The sequence below is a fragment of the Poecilia formosa genome, unplaced genomic scaffold (genome assembly GCF_000485575.1).
Source record: "Poecilia formosa unplaced genomic scaffold, Poecilia_formosa-5.1.2 Scaffold103, whole genome shotgun sequence".
In the NCBI taxonomy this organism is placed as follows: Eukaryota; Metazoa; Chordata; class Actinopteri; order Cyprinodontiformes; family Poeciliidae; genus Poecilia; species Poecilia formosa.
This window is the reverse complement of record NW_006800042.1, coordinates 1,887,774-1,909,085: the sequence shown is the minus strand read 5'-3', so window position 1 is coordinate 1,909,085 and position 21,312 is coordinate 1,887,774. Positions and strand designations below refer to the sequence as shown.

Below are 21,312 nucleotides of genomic sequence, written 5' to 3'. Positions count from 1 at the left end.
TCAAAAGCCAGTTTCCAAATAACTAAAATATTTTGATCAAGGTGGTTGTGATGTTACCTGGCAGAGAAGATGTTTAGAATAATGAAGGACATCATGGTAGTGCTTCGATGTGGCCGGGTTTACTCCTGTCAGCTTGGCTGTAGGGAGAAGCAGAGCTGCAAGAGTCTGCCGATGATCCCCCGAGTTGAGGGCCTCATTAATCTCTGCAATAGCTATTATACCTGAAAGTTTAAAGAAAAAAACAACAATCAAAGTCTATTCTCTTTTAAATATCCCTGGATGCTTAAAAACAAACACAGGGTTACAAGGGTTAATTATTAAAAGAAAAAAACATGCTCTGTTTTGTGACAAGGACCAAAAATGAGTATTTCTTACGTTCATGCTCCTCTTGGACCTGAATGTTAACCATGTCGATGCATTTCTGAACATCATTCCAAGTGAGAAACTCTTGGCTCCTGGAAAGCGTCTCAGCTCGCTCTTCAATTAGCATGTCAGCATACCTACGAAGAAGAGTTATGTAGAATTTAAAATAGATTCCACAGAGGAATCATAAATTATATTTGGATCCTTGTAAAGGTTCCAAAACATTTTTCATAAAATAATTCCTCCCTCTTCTAAAATCCACTCATTTCCACTATAACCAGGGGTTGGCAAACTTCTACTGATCTCCAAAATAACACCCTCGGAGAAATCTTCCTGACAAAACAAACTTCACAGTAATTTACTCCCGTCCATCGTACCTGTTGAGGTTGTCATGCTCTATATTTGTGAAGCCCAGAGGAGAGTCTGTCAGCTGTTCAATAACGGCCTGCGGGTCTTTGGTGTCCAGCACCTCGTTTAGGACCGCGACGGCCGACAGCATCTCCACAGCGACGCTGAGCTCCTCATGACTCAGTCCAGACTGTTAAGACACAAACGACAGGTCATCATTGAAAAACACTCTGCCTTTTATTAAAAACGAAAGAAAAGCTATTAAAACGCAACAGTGTTTTAGCACTTGAGCTGCAGTATTAAACTCAAACTCACCCGTCCTCCTTGTAGCTGCAAACTGAACAGTTCAGCCTGATAGAGGTTAGCAGCACTCTGGTAGACGATTGGCAGCTGCGCCTCAGGGTGCAGCAGCTCCTCCACCGTCTCTACAGCACTGCCCAGACGAATGGCTGTGTTGATGCGTGCAACTGCCTCAAGTTCTGTTCAGTAGATTGTTGCAGAAAGATAAATTTTTAATAAAAAGGACTTGGACCTATTCTTGTAGTGTGAACATTAAATCTCACATAGAAACACAGAAAGGAATCAAATCCGTTTCTGTATTTAGCAATTATTGAGAAAATCTTTAAGTTTTATCACCAGGAAATAAAGTGGGTAAGTTGTGAACTGGACTCACTTCGTTTTTCTGCTTCAGCAAAATCATTGCAGGTGCTGATAATTCTGTGAATCTCTTCTTTGTCCAGGACGACCGACCTCCCTCCATTCTGTGGTTCAAACATATTAGTAAGACAATTCAATCAATTATTCAGCATTTGTTAAATCAGCAAGAGAAGGTCTGTCCCCCTCTTGCATCTGGCATTTTAATCTTCATGTCACCTGACAAACTGTTTATCTCACAGACGCACAAGAGTTTAACAAACTTTAGAAATGTACACTTGTGCTAGTGGAGCAGAATATTTTTTTTCTTGATAAAAATGTAAAGATGTGAAGACAACTTCTAATGGTTACTATGGAGACTTGGGGATGATATGATGCCTCTCTTTGCTTAAGCTTTCAAATGCAGAGCTCCCCATCATCCCTCCCATCTTATGCGATGGCAGAATAAACATGGATCCTCATCCAGCCTAGCAGGCGGCAGATGGAAGTGATGTGCCTCTGTTTGTGGTTGTATTTATACCCCAGTCAGACAAAGTCATTGATTAAATTAAAGGTTTCTAAAAACTTGGTTTAAAATAATAAAGAAAGGTATAATCTAAAAAATCTGAAGTAGTTATGTTTAACTTAAAGTGTTAGGGGTACCAGTAACCCTTTTTTTGTATCCACACTAAAAAAAATGCAGCCAATCATTGAAGCAGGTAAAGAAATGGATAGACGTATAATTTATTGTTTTCACCGTGATATTATGCTTCTGCAATAAAAAAATGTTTTGTGCTATGGATTTTTCCGACTTTTACCCTAGAGTTAATGATCTCTGCAAATCAGTGGTATTTATTCAATGAAATTGATAAAAGTGTGTCATTTTTTTCCCCATAGATCTTAACAATAACTTAATTAACCAAATGACAGTACTCAGGGTCATAGTGAACAACTTCCATCAACCATTTTTACCATTTTATTGCAGTGTCTTTAAAAACTGCAATTTAAAAAAAAATAAAAATCAGACAAAGACGACTTCTGAAAAATGCAATAATTTCAGCAAATGACTCAAAAATAATTGTACCTTTGACTTTTGCTGGATGTAAGTCGTAAAATGTTCCAGATACCAGCCACCGTTTGCATCCTGAACCCCCAGCAGGGACAGGGCTTCAAGTCTGAGAGCAGCCAGCAGAGCAGCTTCATCCTGGAGCAACACGGCTTCATTCACGTTCTGCACTGCTGCCTGGGCTGGAGACAAAACTTAGTTATGCACAAAAACTTTTCATTCAACATTTACATAACAAAAAAAAAAAATCATCCAATTAAATTTTCTTGTGTTTCACTTAAAAGTAGATCAATTTTATACATGGGAATAATGTCTTCTTGCAAAGACGAATGCTTTGGGAAGCATAAGCATGTCATGTGTGCACAGCCTTACTGTTGACACGATCAATGCAAGTCTGGATTTCCTGCTGAGTCAGCAGCTCCTCATAAACATCTCTTTCTTCTGTGGCAACTGAGGATCGCTAACACAGAAAATAAAAATATACACTGGTTAACATTTACTATACATTTGTTCCATAAACTGTAGTTCACATGTAGTTGCAGTGGCTTTCATATTTCACATATCACATCTGAAGTCATGTGAAGAAAATGCAAAGTTCCTGTTTGTACAGTATTTGTAAAGAGAGTGGGAGGACAGACGGGAGGCACAGTGGAGGTCTAAAGTCTGGTAAATACAGCTGACACTGCAGAGACTGGAATGTGCTAGCAGAGGATGTGGAGTGAAGAACTACTTCAGTTAAATTATGCGATCCCTCATATAATTCATTTAAAAAAAAAATCACTTATTTGGCCTAAAACAGTGAATTTTGTCTAGTTTTTATTTTGTGACTTGACTTTAGAGTAAAATATCTAGAGGTATATATGTTTGTATAGTAAGATTATTAGCACTCAGTCCATGGAAAGCAGACATAATGTCAACTGTTAAGAAGAAAGAAGTACAGTAATTGTATTTTCTGTATTTTCAGATGGATTCGCACTATTTAACTAATCGGTTCCATAAAGCATAAACTGACAAGATTTATGAGAAAAATGTTTATAACATTAACCTTTTTAGAACTAGTCAGTAAACATTCAAAGGGCTATGTTGGAGAAAAATTGAGCTGACACAGCAGGACAAACACTCTACTTCTACTGGTAAGCCAAAAATAATTACAGGTTTCCTCTTAAATGTTCAGATTCATATACTTTAGAGCTTAATTCAAATTTAGCTCATTTATGATAAGCACTGCTATTTCTAAACAAGAAGTTACACACCTACACTTTCTATCTTTTACAGCAAGACCTACAATGCTACGAAACAAAACAATGAAATCAGGTAAAAGGTTTGTCTTCTCACCCTTCCTGATGACTGATCCCGCTTCCGAGCCTTATCCTGCTTCAGTGTATCCTGGTAGCCTTGAGCCAGGACTTCCTGCGTGTTCCTCAGCATTGCGTTGGGATTTTGTAGCGCTCCCATTGTCACCGATGCATGGTCTCTCTCGACTGCCTCATTGATGGCAATCACAGCAGCATGTACTGCAGCAGAAGTGTATTTAAAGTAATTAGTCTTAGTCGCATAGATAATTTATTATGACATTAAATTCTTAAAAAGCAACAATGACTCACAAGCAGCTTCATCCACAGAAAGCTCATTGGCCAGAATACCTCCAATTTTACTGAAAGCTGGCATCTGAATACCATACTTATCCAGTTCACTTCTCATGTTACTGATCTCCTCCTCTACAAGACAGAAAGTTACAATATGAATATTAAATGCTGCAATAGGTTATATGAAGGGTTATTTATTTTACTTTTACAGTTTATCTGAGGGACTTAACATGTCTCTTGAAATATTAGGCTCCATTTTACACTTCCCTTAAACAGGTGTGTGTGGTCAAAGCTCTTATTCAAAAACTTTAAATGCATCATTTTCAAAATTGTTTCATTAAACTACCAGATACTTTCACCAGCCACTTTATTAGGTGAATTAATTGTACCAGGTTGGGCCCCCAGTTTATTCGTTTATTCAAAGAGTTTATTACAAATTTTCAGAATAGGACACAGAGGGGAAAACCAGTCATTTGTCATTGAGAACATTTTTCTAAGTTAATTACAGCCAATAGTAACAAGCTGTTTAAATATGTGCACCCTCTCACACAAAGTATGCTTGAAACCGCCTGTGATTTATGTTTTTAAAATAAATTTAAAAACGAAGAAAACTAGAACGAAAAGACAACCGTCCTCTAGCATGGCAATAGTTTATGATGGCTTCTGTTAGGGGTGAGCATTTATCGTATTGTGTATCATTTATCGTAATAAAATCATGATAAGAATTTAGATTTATCGTATTCACAATAAATCCCGAAAACTGTCTGTATTATTGGTATAGTTTCCGTATTTTTTCACTGTTTATTCAATGAGGGCATCATTATGTATCAATAAATGTGAAAACATGAGCTGTTTAATTAAACAAATCAGACTTCTTTATGTGATTGTTGTCGTAAAGACACATATTACAAACGGGTGTAATGCAGTCAGAGCAAAAGAGTGACCTAAAAAGGTAGTAATAAATAGTTCACTTTTGTCAATAAGAACATTTTTTTATATATATATTTTATGTGACGTTTATGTTTTCAACAGCTCTAACCTGTAAAGGCGACTTTCCCCAGCAGGTCCTGGATCTGTGGTGCAATCCCCAGTTTGTACAAGTACAAGCTGAGACAAATCGTGACAGACACAAAACACTTGGGTTAAAAGCAATCAGAAGCCTCAACAATAAGGAGCACTGACACAAAGTTTAACAACCCATGTTTGTTTTTCTATCATGCTAGTTGCCATTGAGGCCCACCTGCCTTACACCACTGGAGGGTAGCATTGGATCGTGTTACACAGTGCACTACCTGAGGACAGCCACCAGACTCCATACAAAGCTGTGAAATCAACAGGCAGGTGACTGGAAACTGCATTAAACTTTCATCTTCTCTCAGGTATCTGATAAATGGTGATGAATTATAGATATTTGTGGAGGTTTGGCATCAGGACAGCTCTAAACAGAGGGGTTGTAGGTCAGCAGCTTGTAACTATCCTGCCCTTTGGTCACTTTGTGCGTGTCTGAGTAAACATACGCTGCACTCTGTCCTTGGAACATGGGGGGGTTCAAACACCCATTTAAAATGTGCTTATACAAAGGGTTGTGTTTTGACACTCAGGCAGCTGATTTAGGTTCAGACATCGATGCTAACAGCTGACTCAGGGTAATGAAGGCAGCACTAACAATTACCTGACAGGGCTTGGAGCGACAGCCTCTCCCCAGTCTGTTTTTTTTAATTATTATTTTCCATTAGTGCCCAGAGTAGAGGTTCAAAATGCACCATGTTTCTCAAGTGAATTTTAGTTTCGCTTCAATTTTTAACAACAGTCCACGTGTGAAACGCCTACTGCTTTTACTTTGTCTCTCTGCTTTGCAGGACTTTTGTTGGACATGCAGGAAGGAAATGCACGTGTGTGAATATGGAGGGAAGGAAACCAATTCTCCCAGGACCTGACCGAAACACTACGACACAGAAAACAATCCAGGAAGCTCACGAACCCACTCCCTAAAACACAGTTTGGATGAGCACATGGATAAAAGACTAAAACAGATCCTGTAATTAATTTGGTTTTCACAAATCAAAAGGATACATTTGTTTACAACAGTAAGAATTATTTTTGACCCTGAACGCATTCCTAAACACCAAAAAGGAAACCAAGTAATGAAACTATAAGAAGAACTGTTCTGCAGCTTAAACAATAAACTGTACACATTTAAATTTATAAAGAATAAGGTTTAAAAAAAAAATAAAATAAAAAAATAAAAAATCAGCTGGACGACTTAATTTATTGTTCATAACAATGTTTAACTTAGAAAATGGCTGTGAAACAGAAAATTGTACTACAATTTAACTCTATTTCCATATGATGTCATGTATGAGTTACATTCATTTGCCGCAAACTGTAAAATGTCTGTTGGACAGGAAGTGGACCCATTGCGTTATCAGAGCAGAAATACAGTTTTTTTTTCAGTTTCTGTTTCATTTCCTTTTCCCAGCACCATTTCTGCTTTTAAAATGACATTAAATAGATCCTGGGGGATGCTTATTAGGTTTGTATTTTTAAACTGTATCTTTATTTACCTTTGGGTTATCTTACCGTTTATCTTTATATGGGTAAAGGTATTTCTAACTAATCTTATCTCCTGATCCATGATTCCATCAGACTTTACAATGCTGCAGTCTGATCCGTATGTCTACACACGCTCAGTGAGCCAATTTGTAGAAGGTTTTGCCTAATTTTGTAGGTCCTCCTTGCAAAACTTTATCCTAGGTCATTTTGTGAGCTGTATTTTAAAGCAAAGACAAAAACTCAGCATTGGAACATGGCTACACTTAAATTTCTTGGCTATTTTTTTTTTTTTTGGATGGAAAAATCTTTCATGACAGCCCAAAATATTTTTTTCACAGCAACAAAAGAGTAAAGGTAACATAATCTCATTTAGACCAAGTGTCACTGCCAAGAACATAAAAAAACAAACAGCTGCACAAAATAAAGTACTTTTTATTTGAATCTACTTAGTAACTAATTTCCATTTTATCTGAAAGAACAAAGAAATGCATAAAAGGAATCTGTTTCCATCTTACCTCAGTGCATGTATGCAGTACACCACCTTGGGCATGTTTTTGCGGTCATACACATCTGTGGTTTCTGGATAAAATATCTGAAATAAGAAACCATAATTGGTATTATAAACTAATATACTGCCACAGGGGAACTCTGTTCATCATATCTTTCCAGTAAGAGCAGAACAACAAATGTTTCAGTAGGTTTTATAGACCAAAATTAGCTAGTCTTTAAATAAAAAGGTACAAATACAAGAACAACAAATACAAGATCTCTGCCATGGGAATGCTCAGATGCAATATGCAGGAAGGAGACGGGTTATCACGCCGTTTTTCTATCTCAGATTCCATCCATCTATTATCTTCTGGTTAATCAGGGGTTGGGTCGCGGGGGCAGCAGCCCAGACTGCTCTCCCAAGCAACTTGGGCCAGTTCTTCTGGGAAAATCCCAAGGTGCTCCCAGTCCTTCCAACTTGTCCTGAGTTTTCCTCAAGGTGGGACATGTCCAGAGCACATCACCAGGGAGGCGTCTGTATGTTTATGGGCCAAGGGCTGTCATAATCTGATCAAAAAATCATATTATAAATAGTTGTATTTTGACCGCAACAGCCATTTGGTGGATTTTCTTGAAAGACACTGGGTTGATCCAATGAAATCTCATCTCCAGCGTTTCTTCCACTTTCCAGATGGGGAATTGTGACACTGTAGCCAACTCTCCTAAGATGAAAGTGTCTGAGTAGAGAAAGAGTGTATACATTTTTTAATATGGTTACACTCTTCCTTGAAGACTGCTACACTTTATTTTTGATCTTTGAAACAACACAGCTATGCTCTGCACGTTGTACACCTTTGCATATCGTAACTACTCATGGCCATAAAGTCCAGCTCTGCTCATGACCATAGGTGAGGGCAGGAATGTGGATCAACTAGTAAGTAAATCGAGAGTTTCACGTTTCACCTCGGCTATCTCTTCACCACGACAGACTGGTACAGTCCTTATATCACGGCACACACTTCATCAGTCCGTCTGTAAATCTTCTGTTCCAATTTCCCCAAATTTTTTAACAAAACTAACTGGAGCTACTTGAAAGCTTATGTTGCTAAAAAGAGACCATTTTCTTACCTTAGGAAGGCCCACTGACTCCATCGCTCTGAGCCACTGCACTGTGTTGTCAGTGTGTCTGAAATGTAGCCCTTTGCTCTGAGGACAAAAAAAGAAATGGTGAAGTTCTAGAAATAAAGCATGTGCTCAACTAGTCTTCAATCTGAGACAGCTAACAGCAACAGCCTATTAGACGACATAAAAGCTATGCAATGTGTACATTAAAAAAAAAAAAAAAAAGTTCCCAGCATAAAAGCTGCATATTTCAGTTCGGCTGAATCCTGTCAGGAAGTGTAAAACGAATGTGAAACCAAGCAGTCTATAATCTGATTAGATGAAGCAGATTAAGAGAAGTTGAACGATTTACCTTATAACGAGCCTGATCTCTGTCGTAGATCTTTTTTGCAGACACCAGTTTAGGGGCAAAAAAATTAGCAAGTTTTCCTAGATAAACTCCATTCCTGAGTCCCTCCTCCAGTTCGGTGGTGGGGGGCAAGCCCTCATCTAAGCAGGCCTCCATCCACCTGCAGAGAAAAACGCCAATGCAAAAGGTTTTAAGAGACATCGCTATCAACCCGAGCAAATTCAGCGTGAATCTGCTTTGAACTCATTACTGTAAACTCTTGACATGAAAAACGACCGCATCATAAAATAATTCCTCCACAGGATAAGAAAAGCCCAGTTAGTTTATGTAAAGCAGGTACATAACTTTCCTAAAGCATTCACACACCTTGAACATTTAACATTTTCAAAGTCACAGTGTGTTTCATTTAGATTTAATGTGACGCACTGTAATAATATTCCCAGACATATCCCCAAAAAAACTTAGCTGGAATTTCAAAAGACGTGACAAATCAGATAAATTTTACAGATTTTTTTTTTTTCAAACCTGTGAAAAAACCTTATTTTCCACTTAAGTGGAAAAACAAAAAAAAAATTTCCCTAAATTTTCTTTGTTTTTTTCTTAGGGATAAAAAAAGAAAAATGTGAAAATTAAAAATTTTTTTTTTCTGTGCTCTTCATAATTGCGCATTACTTTGTTTTTCTTTTCTCATAAAATCCAAGTAAAATACACTGAAGTTTGTAGCTCGAGTTCAAACTGATGTGAACTTTTTCTACTTCTTTCCAAGCAGTGCTTCAGCTACTATTCTGTTTTTACACAACCATCTGAAATCCACACATTCCAGCTCACAGACGATTGGCGGTCGAATGCCTCCATGTCGTCAACGAGTCAATATTGGATTTTCCTGCACCTGCTGCCCTGCATGTTCCAACAAAACTGGAAAATTTTTCGCTGTGTGTGTCCAAAACTAAATCACAAAATATATCTAAACTCTGATGGTAACATAATGTCAAAGAATTTGTGCAGAGCCAAATAAATTCTAAATCAAAATGTTTGCACAATTTCTTACGTTTGTCCTTTGAATTGAGCAAGTAAAAAAAACAACAACTTAGAACACCCATTAAAAGGTAATTTCCAGATCTGAAAGGGCCATAATGATTCATTCTCTAAAAATTAAACACTGTGTTGAAGCACCAGTGTAGAGGAAAAGGGCATTGTTAGAGACAACACCCCCACACAGAGTCCTGCATGCTTTGGAAAGGAGGCTGCAGACACTTTTACAGTCACTCCTTTGAGCTTTCTGCATTTGAATGACAAAAATGCAAAAAGTGAATTTTATTACAACAAAATGATCAACAACATTTGTTCAAACTGAAAACTAAATGTTGAGCAGATGTACCAGTGTTTTGTATTTGCTCCTGTCACTTTAAATTGATGTAATTTCCTTTAAAAGATTAACAGCTGCTTCATGGACACAGTTTCTACCAGATTATCTCCAGTGAAATCAGCAGGGGAAAAAAAAAAAAAAAATCATTCCAAAAACTAGTGAATGATTTGTCAGCATGGTGAATCATTGTGGTACGAGCATGTTACACGTTATCTTTCAGCTTGGAAGTGATGTCATTATTTATTACAATGCTTTTACCTAGATCCTAATAACTTTAACAGTAAATCTTGCCAAGGTATTACTTTGATGCTCGTTACCCCGAGGCTGCAAGGACACAGCAGTTCACGGTGACTTAACTTGCTTATGTTGCATTTATGGGTTTAATTCATGCCAGATAATCAAACCTCCTTTCACTTTTAGCCGTCTCTCCCACATGCACGCACAGGGCGCCTTGTTTAGATTCATTAAGGCTGTGCAGGTGCTCAGAGGCAATTTACCAAAATATGTGTCAGCATTTCAAGGTGCACGGTGTACTTTCAAATCAAAGCCAATGAAGTATGTGCATCAGGCTCCCCGAGGAATAATGTGTTCAAATAGTCTGATGGTAATGACCAGTGGTTCAGATGACTCAGAAAGCACAACTGAACTACACACTGAAATGGAAAGTCTGCTTTAATTTTCTACATCCAACATGGATGTTTTTGTATTAATAACTTACCATGAAATATATCCAGCAATTACTTTTACTTTCTGACTCCTGTCAAAGGCTAATAGTTGGAAAGGAAAAGGTGACTTTAGAGTTTTGGCTCCCATTTAAATTCTCACAAGATGTTTTTCATCACTATAAATTGCCTTTCAAAACTATTTAATAATTTTGAACTCTTTCAACTTGTGATGACATGACAGCCACAAGCCGCTATGCGTCTTATTGGGATTTTGAATAACAGACCAACACAAGGAACTACCTCATAAGGTAGTCATTATGAGGTGGGAGGAAATGGATGATGATGGCTTTTAAAGCTTTTTACAAACTCTTAAAAATGTGCTGTATTTATGCTTAATCCACCTGATTGAATACTTTTCTGATCCTGATTTTATTGCAATTATCACTACATCTCTATTTGGGTGCGTCTCTATAAAAACAAATAAACTGGAATGCTCCCCAAAGTCGAAATTTAAGTTTCCCAAGTCGTACCTCCAGTTACGACTTGGGCAACTTTTTGTTTCAATATGGCTGCTCCACACATCCACAGTAGCAAGTTCTGGTGGAAACATTTTCATTGTACAATACAAACATTTAAGAATGAATCTAAAGAATGTGCCTAAAATTCCAGTAACGGGTATAAAAAAGAAATATAAAATTTCCATATAAAAAAAAAATGGAGTACCAGATAAGAACTCTAAAAGCATAAAAGAATGATGAGAAGAAATAATCAGCAGCTAATTCAAACATCTAGTTTAATTTCACCTTTACAGAAGACAAATTTAATAAAATAAATAATGGTGATAGTCAAAAACACAAAGAAAAAAGGAGCCGACTAAAGCGTGACAGTACATCTTAGGAACATGCTGCATGGGTTAAATATTTCTCCAGCTAAACTTCACTTCCTGTACTTAAAACAAAGAATGACTTGTCTCCTGAAGCAGGACAGGCTTGTTGTTGTGTTTACAACAGCCCCAAAAAACAGGCCTTCCTGTCATTGTCTAAGCTGCGATCCAAAATGGAAAACAAGACACCGCCTTCTGGAGAGTCCAGGTATTTCCAAATGTTGGCACCTTATTAGTAAATGACGCTCATTTGCTTTTAGCAGCAGTATTTCTGTTCACAGAGGGAAATTTATGAAAGCCTGCGTCACATAGCTTCATCATGCTGGTCATGAGTTGTGTGTACGCCTTGGGGTGATCCATCTGAAGTCCTTGTATCAAGTGACAATATTAATTAGCTGTTTTATCTGCCTTTGAGATCAATTTCCCAGGCTGAAGTATTAAAAAAGAAACTGTTTATGAACGTCTTTCCTTCTGCACTTGAACCAAGCATAACCTGAATGGTTGCGGCAAGATCAGAACAAAGTTCAGAGGATCAGCCATGTCTAGTAAACAAAGGCAAAATTTATTTTTGACCAGTTGCAGAAGCCTATTTGGCACCCAAATAAAAGACCAAGCAATCCAACATACGGACAAAAAAAGAGCCCAATAGTTGAAAATATGGATCACAATTTCCTGCAAGAAATTCCAAAATAAAATCAGCAGAGTAAAAAGAGGAAGCTTTGAATAAAAGTGTCAGATAATACAGAGCAAAACAACTTATCGAAACGCATAAGCTCAACCAAATCCACCAGGAAGACTTCACTTGTGCAGTATAACTGATCCGGATGATTCAAACATGTGAGGATCATGAGAAATACTCAGCACATGTTGCAAAGTGGGCATGTCTTTAAGTTGACATGGGTGGATCTGTATGACCAAGTCATAAAGGTTCACAGCCAACAAAACACGCTACAAGCGTAAATCATCTCTTGTTTACTCTCCAGTGAGGGTACAAAGTCTCTCGTTAGAAACCGGAGCATGTGTGGTCCCTAGGGGTGTGTCTTTAAACCAACAACTCTTCAATGAAGTTATAGATCCAAGACATTAAACAATAAAAGTAATCTAACAAGAGCCAAACAACCTTAATATGCAACTTTGTGTTCTCCTACGCATTCTTCCGACAAAGTAGCCACCAATAAGAACAACCAGCTCTATGCCTTCACGTCTGTCCAGATTGTTTGAAAATAAAAACATCCCATTCATCTTGGAGCTATTATTACCTGAAGCTTGATGTCATTTCAAATGTTTGCAAAATCCAGCCGGAGATTTTCCTGGAATACTAAGTTGCACATAATTGTCCCGACCATGCCAAGAAAAGTTATCAAACTTAATAACTTTAAAAGAGATTGTTGTGGCAAGTCAAACTGGGTTAATATCCAGTCTCTGCTGGCTCTGTCTGTAGCTGACTGATTAACAATGTTATTTCTGCACACAGAGAACTTCACAAGTTTGGTTGACAGTTCAAAAAGGTCAGAAAAATGCAGGTTATTATGACTTCTGTTAAAAGTCTCAGCTGAATCATTCATCATTTAAATGAAATTCTCAATCCTCTTTTTTTTTTAATACTTTCAAAATGTACATACACATTATGTGATGCAACAGTGACCTCAGTCTGACTCGCAGAGTATCAGTTGAGGAGAAACGCCTGCCATCAGCTGCATTCTCTTCCTCTTTCGTTATCTGGGCGTTACTGTTTGCAGAAGCCCCTTTAATGTTGTGGACATCAACAACTTCAGAAGTAGCAGTTCAAGATGGATTTGGTAAGAAAAAAACTTCAATGAATACGCTTCAAACATCTGCTGTGCATCAGCGTCAGTTTGGCACCAAATACCCTCTCAGCACTGAACTAATTTAGCAGAATGATTGTTGCTCGATCCTGAAATTATAGCTGCATAATGAAGCCACTAGTTACAGGAAAACTAACAAGTCATGTTTGTATTTTTACATGCATTGCAGATTTTATATTACAGCAGAAAGCATAGAAAGACCTATTTCAAACACTTTTTATTAATAGCTTTTACTGAAAAATTCCAATCTGCTAAATGTTGGTTTTGGCAGATCTCTGATCAGTGCATCTCTGTGTTTTGAGTTTAATCTTCTCCTCATTTGCTTCATTAATTAGTCTTCATCAAACACCAGATTGTTCCACATGTTCCTAACAGAGCATTTTGCTCTCAGACAGCAGGTTTGCTGATGGCTCCCAGAGGACTTGACAGTAGAACGGGAGGCAGAGCTTTTAATCATCAGGCTCCTCTCCTGTGGAACCAGCTCCGAGTTCTAGTCTGAGAAGCAGATACTCCATCTACCTTTCAGACTAGACTTAAAGCATTTCTTTTTGTTAAAGTTTTTTGGTTAGAGTAGCTTGAGCTTTCTCTGTGGTTTTTCCAAATCTTCTCCATTTGTGCAGTGATTGCCAACCATAACTTCACATTCTCTGTGTTTTTCTCTCCATGGAAGCTATACAGCAGGCAGAGTGTTTCTGAATGTATTTGTCACCTTTGGGCACCAATGATCTACTGGACAGTACAAGATTTGGACAACACTAAGAATATGGTTGGGGCCTCTTTATCTTAGAGCAGACTCTTAATGTTGGGTTTAAAAACAGTAAATAGGATGAACCGTCTCTCCTAAGATGTCTTATTTACAGTTGCTCTCTTTGTGGCAACAAAACAGAAATCAAGAAACAAAATCCCTTGAACAATTTGACTGGTCAGCAGAAGCAACTATAACAAAATTGCTGTTCCAACTATAAATCTTATTTTAAAGAACAGACTTGCGAGCCCAGAGCTTAATCCCCTGCTCCCTGTGGTTGAGGGCTGTTTAAATCCCAATTCAACTTGGCACGCATCAGAGTGAACAAGGTCCACGCTACAGTTTATAAAGATGACATAAAGTCAGTGCAGTTGAGATTAAATTCAACAAGCAGGTGAATGAAAGTGACACCACTGAATATGGTTTCTTTGGTTAGCCTTGGTATTTCATCATACAGCTTTCCGTTTTGAGCAAATTCTGTTACAGCTCACCTGTATACCACCTATAAAAAGTGTCGTAATCTATGATGGATGTCTGAATCTGCTCAGTTTATCTCTTGTAAACCTTCACTTTCCAGTGACATAAGCAGATTATCCAGGTTAGCCAGACTGCGCAGGGTGTCAATGTACGTTCAGATGTCTGTGAGCAAAGGTAGAGAGAAAGAAGTCGCCACTAGACAGCAAAGAGATGCAACGAAGCTGAGGGGGGATCTGTCTAAAACGGAGTGCCACGATGGCAGAAGAGGCACAAGCAGGCTGCCTGTTTCTTCCTGTGCAGTAGGATGCTTTTGAATAGAAGGCAGGAAGTGGTTTTGTTTAAACTTTGTTCAGGCGTCCCTGTAAGACTCACAAGACTTATGATGACTTGAAACCGGAGAGGCATGCCCAATTATTAAAAAAAAAAATCAAAGTTTGTGGTGTAATCAGTGCTGCTGTTATACAGTTTGACAACTTTTTCCATCAGGTTCACACTTCACTATTGTGCTCCTGAAAGCTTGCAGCTCTACATTTTGAATGGGCATAAAGATTTTTAAAATACAACAAAAAAAGACAACTTTTATTCCCAACTGTCTGACATTAAACCAGACTACACTTTTTATGATTTGGAGCTCTGTGAAGATTACCAAAATTATTAAAATTTCCTAAATACTGGGATAAAGAGGGAATATTTTGGAAACATTTCATTTTCTTAAAATTTAAAAAGATACATACATATGGAGTATTTAGTAGGATTTAATTTTAAACTGAAGGACTTGGGTCAAATGTTTTGGTATAGTTTCATATGCTTCCAACAATAGTTTTCTTTAATTTTAGCTCATTCCTCCAGACAGACCTGACGTAGCTGAGTCAGGTTTGTAGGCCGCCTCGCTCCCATACGTTTCTTTAGATCTGCCTGCAAATTCTGTGAAGGCCTCAGATCAGGGCTTTGTGATGTCCACGCCTAAACATCAACTTTGCTGTCCTTAACCAACTTTATGAACAACATTGTGGGATGCTGAGGGGTTATTCTTCACTTGAAAAACTTATCTTTGCTAGAACTTCCACTTTCTGTCTGACATTTTGAGATACTGCTTTAATATTGCTATACAATCTTCTTTGTCATTTTGTGAAGGCTGAAGACGACAAATATCTTTCAGAAAAAAAGTCTATACACCTTCCATTTGAACACTTGGGAAGAGGGACAAATATCACACGTTACCACCTTTGTGCTTCACACTTGGTATGGTGTTGTTAGACTTTAAAAAAAAAAAATCCCCTTTTTCTCTTAAAAGCAAGTCATTTTCTGAAAATTCTATGGTTTTTGTTTCAAACCACAAAATATTTCTCCCAAAACAAAGATCTTGGTCCCTGGATGTATTTACAAACTATAACTGGGCTTCTTTGTGGTGCTGTAGAAGTAATGGATTCTTCATCTCTGAGTGCCTTCTCAGCCCATGTCAGTATGGAGCTAATTTCACTATAGACAGAGACTCATCCAACAGCTTCAGTAAGCCTCTTTATGCGTTTTGATTCTGTTCCAACCTTGACACACACATGTTCCAATCTCCTTTACTTAATGGTGGGGTTCAAGCATCAGCTATCCCTCCCAATCAAGGCACAATGCACACTTGCTTTTGCATGATTCCCAGTCAACACAGTCTTGCGTTTTATTAACTTTATATTCCAACCCTGTATTTAAAAGTAGTTCAACCTCTCCGTCTGTCCACACAAATTAATATCCTGGCGCCATGTTAAATTCCCAACAGGAAGTTAGGAATTATGATTGGACGACATAGGTTTTAGCTTTGTTCTATACTGAAAACCTTTCTTAAACGAATCAAGTGTGTATTATTTTATAGAAACGAATATCTCTGTTACGTTGTTTTAAAAAGACCTGCGGACCAGGCCTCACACAGATCTGTTGAACTTTCAGGCATCTGAAAATTGTAGGATGAACCAGGGCTAAAGGGATGACATCATACCGTTTGGCCTCCTCTAGGTGACACAGGTACTCATAGGCAATGTTTTGTCGCCTCCTCTCATCCATCTGCTCTGCTGACAGCCTCTCATCGTCCTCAATCGCTGGAAAAAAAAAACAAAAAACAAGCAGATTAAAATAAAATAAAAAATACAGGCCTATTCTTTGGCAGGTCAGCTTTATTTGTTTCACATTCACACTATAATACGTCACAACTAGATTTTTAACAATAATCTGAAAACCTACGAACAATTTCAATGGATATATTGTTGCTTTTAGCAGCAACATTTTTAAAACTGCAGTCAAACAATAAAACAAGTTTAACAGTGAAATTGTCAGGACTGGCCAAAGACTTTTTGGAGCTTTAGCAAATTTTAACTTGGGGCCCCCACATATCAACATGTTAACACCAGATATTTTATCATTCCTTAGCTTTGCTATGTGTGTAATATACCTGCTATTATTAGTGTCATTTGTAATTAGCTTATGCCATACTGGTGCTATCACGGATATCTATTTTAACCTTGCAGTAGAAGCAAGCCAGCAAAGATGCTCTAATTAATTTGCATTTTGAAATGCACAACAGTATTTAAGTGTGGGATATTAATTTAAATATTTTGAAAGTAACATCTGCAGACAAACACTATTGTTGGTAAATTTGAAACAGGTGTAAAATGTGAAAACCTTGATGCATCACTACAAATGCATCAAGGGGGCCTGATGGTGTTGGGGCCTAAGCAGCCCTTTAACTCGCATTATCTTGGACCGGCTCTAGAAATGGTGATTGAATCACAAATTCCTTTTGCATGACAGCTTCAGTCAGAAATTTATTGATGCTCCATTTTATTTTTTGTTTGTTTTAGTGATCAACCAGATCACTAAAACTATGGAAGCATTTCCTGTAAAAGTGGGTTTGCAGCTTTAAATTAGAAGTTGTAATGAAAAACTGTGTGACAAATAGTTATGGCTTGGGTAGGGACCCAGGTGACTTCTGCTGGGAGTTGACCGACACCTGCAGCTTAATGAGATCCCCTCCTCCCCCCTACGCACTTCACCTCAACTCTAATCCAATTAAATCCTTTTACTTCTGACTGAGTGCACATACAATCTCAGATCCAGGGGCTAAAAGAGTTTTCTTAGTCTGTCAATAAAGGACTTTGCACAAACCATCTCAGCTGCAAGCTCCTTTAAGAGAAGTAAATCTGGAAAGAGTATTGAAAATGATGTTTTCTGCTTTCTGCTCATACACAAATAGAGGTAGGTCAGTATACCAGCCGGTCAAGGCACTCAGGAAGATTTGCTGCTCGGCTCAGCTAATTTGAGCATACTACTGTATGGCAAAAGTATTCGTACACCCATACACTGTACCATATTTATGACAATCAAAGCTACAAACATATGTCAGTTCACTTCAAATAGTGGGTGCGTTAACCAGTAAAACAGCAACCAGTTCATGTTAACTCTGGAGGAGCTGCAGAGAGCCACAGCTCATACGGAATAATCAGCCGACACGAAAACCTGTCAGGCAACTGTTGGATCCAACATTTGGGCCTCTGTGCAAAAGAATGTGTGTGTCGGGAAACTAAACTTCACATCATCGTCCTGGGTGCACCATGCTAAAGATGACCCATGATGGCAACATCATGCTGTGGAGATGCTTCTATTGAGTAGGTACATGAATGGCTGATGGGAAAAACATGGAGCTAAATGGAGCAACCCTGAAAGAAAACCTGTTTAAAGGCTGTGGAAGGCTTAAGACCTGGGTGCAGATTCATGGCCTAGCAAGAAAACTATAAAAAATAAAACAGGAACAAAAAGAGAATGGTTTAAATATCTGCAACCTATGGCTCCAAAGATCTTTAGATATTTAGCCAATTGCGACATAAAAGGATCAATTATTTTACATAAAGACAAATGTTTAAAGGTTTTCCATGCGAATGTTTTCATAATGACACGATTGGTAAAAGAGATATTTTTCCATCCAGTTCTTTGATGTCTATGAAGAACACTCAATTTCTGTGACAATGCTCCAAAATATACAGGATCCATTTCAAAAATTGGTCATTGGTGTACCTCAACAACGACAAAAAAAAAAAAAAAACTATAAATGAAAAAGTAAATAAAATTGAGCAGATGATGCATTTTATATTACATTCTTGCTTTACATTTTTATCTGGTATGTGGTTGTTGCATCTTTAACTATGATGTGGAAATTAAAACATTCTCAAAGCTGAGAAAGTAAACTAAACTCTGTTTGAGGTCAGTCTGAATCTTTTAAACCTCTCTAGTTTCACTCCGTAAAATTCTGGCAGCCACCTGCAGAGTCATCCATTTGCCAAGTCTTAGCAGAGGCTTGACATACAATCCTCACGTGTTAGGAGAGACGCAAAGCCACGCATGTGCAGGGCTGCCTCCGCCACTTGGCTGAAAGGTCCAACACGGAAATCAACATATTATTTGCCTGTGCTAGCCAACCCAGCTGTGCAGATGACATGGGTGAAAAAAAATGTGTGCGAGCGCTCACTGCTGAGGCAGTGGCAGCAGCCATTATAAACAGCCTATAGTGACTCAGTCACACACTTCCTGGAAGAGCCTGTCTGCACTGAGCGTTATATTTAACTATCAAGGTGGGTTCAATGCTTTTGTATGTCAAAAGGATCACAGGGGGATGTCATTATGACTAATGGGGGTTTTTTTGGCAACATGGGTTCCCTTTAATCTTTTTTTTTTCCTGGAAAAGATGGGGATGCTGAAAAGAAACTCATAAACTACAGGTTATGACATCACCACCTAGGAGTGACTTGTCCCAAAACGATGCTGTAAAGTTAAAACACATGACAAAAGTAACTTTGGTTTGTTTGTTTTTTTCCCCCTTTTTATTCTGAAAATGAAAAACGCAACTAACTCTGTGTCACAAGATTCCCATCAGGGGGGAAAAAGTATTGATGGTCATTGATCAGTGTCACAATGCTGTACTTTGTTGCTTTCAAAAAATCTTATCAGTTCACCTGCATTCTTGAGAGTCAGCTGCAGAATTCAATAAAGCAGCAGAAGTCTAAAGTTAATGGCTAACCTATGAGAAAAAGCCTGCTGCGTGGAAATGCTGATTTACTGGGTGTTGTCACATGCCAAATACACAGGTAAAAATGATTGTGGTGCATTCAGGGACACCGTGTGGGAAGAAAAGAAATTAAATGTGAATGTTATATCGTTCTTATCGCCAATAATTAAGTTTCTTCGTACGTTTTCCTATGAAATAAAAGCTAATGAGGGAAGTACTGTAAAAGCGTCCAGCTGCTAAGTGCCGACAGGTATAGGTGAACCACCTGCTGCTCATCATATCCCCATATCATTAGCCTGCATTTATGCCTCATTGCAAAGTTCCCAGTCAACGCGTTTCAACGCCAAAACCCGATAGAAAACATGCAACTTACTTCCATAGCGTGGCCTCTGCAACATTGTGGTTTCTTCATGGTACATCCTGCCTCGCTTCCTCCACTCGTAAACTCGTCTGAACTGGAAACAACTTCAGCCAAGAAGCTAACGTTTCAGCCAGACAACCAGCAGAGAGCCGCGCCTCTCTCAGGATGTACTGATGAGATGAATAAGAAACTGCTGGGACGGCGGCGCGTGGACGAGGAATACGCCGGAAACAAGACTAAAAAGTTTTATAAAGTGCCTGCTACGACCTCCTGTGGTTAAACCCCCATGGTTTGCACCACTTTTGTCTGAGTTCTGTCCAAAGTGCTCCTGGTTGCGTTATCTGTCCTCCACTACGAGCTGACAAGAGATGATTGACGGGACAGTGAATGTAGATTTAGCACCTTTGCAACACCTGGTGGCCAAAAGGTGTGATAACACTTTAAAGAATGAAACTCCATGCAGGAATCATTACAGTTTCGCTCAAGATTTTTCTTTCTTTTTGCTTTTAATCAGCTGTTGGGTTGAAAAATGTCGTTCTAAATATATAGTTGTTTTTCATGCTTATTCGGCTATCTTACATGCAAGTCTTTATTTCATGTACTGCATGCCAGCCCTACAAATATTTTTGTATTTTCCAATCCATGAACTAATCATGGCACCCACGATGAACTAATCTGAAAAATATTACTAACACAAAAAATATTGTCATGCTCACAATAATTGTAAGTTACAGTCTAACAATAAAAGCATGTTTGTTTATTTTAACAGCTGCACCTGTTCATATTAATGACCTCCCAGTGGATCAGACGCTAAATTTGTACGTTTCTGAAAACCATAGTATGAGAATCAGTGCTCTTTGTAATTACTTTAATACTTTACTGATAAACATATACAAATAGAGCATATTTTTATGGTCAGTAAATATCTAATAATGAAAAACCTCATATTGCATTTAGCAGCACTTACTTTTGACTTCAGGAAGACAAACAACTTAAATGTAATGTGATATATAAAGGAATGAACTCCTTTGTTCATTCCTTTGTTTTGCTCACCAAAACCTAAATATAAACCAACTGAGAATTTTGTTCTGCTCTGTGACTAAATGTGACTGAGCTCAAGCTGTTTTGAAAGGAAAAATTGAGAAAATTTCAGTCTCTAAGTTCTGAAAAGTGGTAAAGTTATACTTAAGACTTGCAGCTGGAACTGAAGCTGAATTCAAGATTCAAGAGTTATGTGCTTCACCTGTATTTACAAGACAGTGCAAGGGATTTGTTTCTGAACACTGCACATGAATGGAAAACACTGAATATATTTCCAGGTGTACTATATGAATCCTGCCGCAATTAACTGTATTTAATAACTCGACTTTTATCCAGTAGGTGGCAGCATAATTCAAGCTTAATGAACGCTACGACAGAAAACATAACACTTTAAAATT

At 38.1% G+C, this 21,312-nt stretch overlaps 1 protein-coding gene across 1 annotated transcript in view; it reads right to left on the bottom strand.

Moving 5' to 3' along the window:
* iqgap2 (IQ motif containing GTPase activating protein 2) overlaps window positions 1-20,263 on the bottom strand; it is a 35,049-nt gene extending 14,786 nt beyond the window's left edge. Inside the window, exons 1-15 of the mRNA XM_007559314.2 lie at window positions 19,886-20,263; window positions 16,456-16,555; window positions 8,513-8,669; window positions 8,167-8,244; window positions 7,065-7,141; window positions 5,036-5,103; window positions 4,015-4,128; window positions 3,746-3,924; window positions 2,783-2,870; window positions 2,429-2,592; window positions 1,385-1,472; window positions 1,027-1,190; window positions 741-901; window positions 376-500; window positions 58-221 (exon numbers count right to left, since the gene is read on the bottom strand). Coding sequence (XP_007559376.1) covers window positions 58-221; window positions 376-500; window positions 741-901; window positions 1,027-1,190; window positions 1,385-1,472; window positions 2,429-2,592; window positions 2,783-2,870; window positions 3,746-3,924; window positions 4,015-4,128; window positions 5,036-5,103; window positions 7,065-7,141; window positions 8,167-8,244; window positions 8,513-8,669; window positions 16,456-16,555; window positions 19,886-19,931 — 1,773 coding nt within the window. The 5' untranslated portion in view covers window positions 19,932-20,263. The remainder of the gene's footprint in view (window positions 1-57; window positions 222-375; window positions 501-740; window positions 902-1,026; window positions 1,191-1,384; window positions 1,473-2,428; window positions 2,593-2,782; window positions 2,871-3,745; window positions 3,925-4,014; window positions 4,129-5,035; window positions 5,104-7,064; window positions 7,142-8,166; window positions 8,245-8,512; window positions 8,670-16,455; window positions 16,556-19,885) is intronic.
* Between the last annotated feature and the right edge of the window lie 1,049 nt (window positions 20,264-21,312).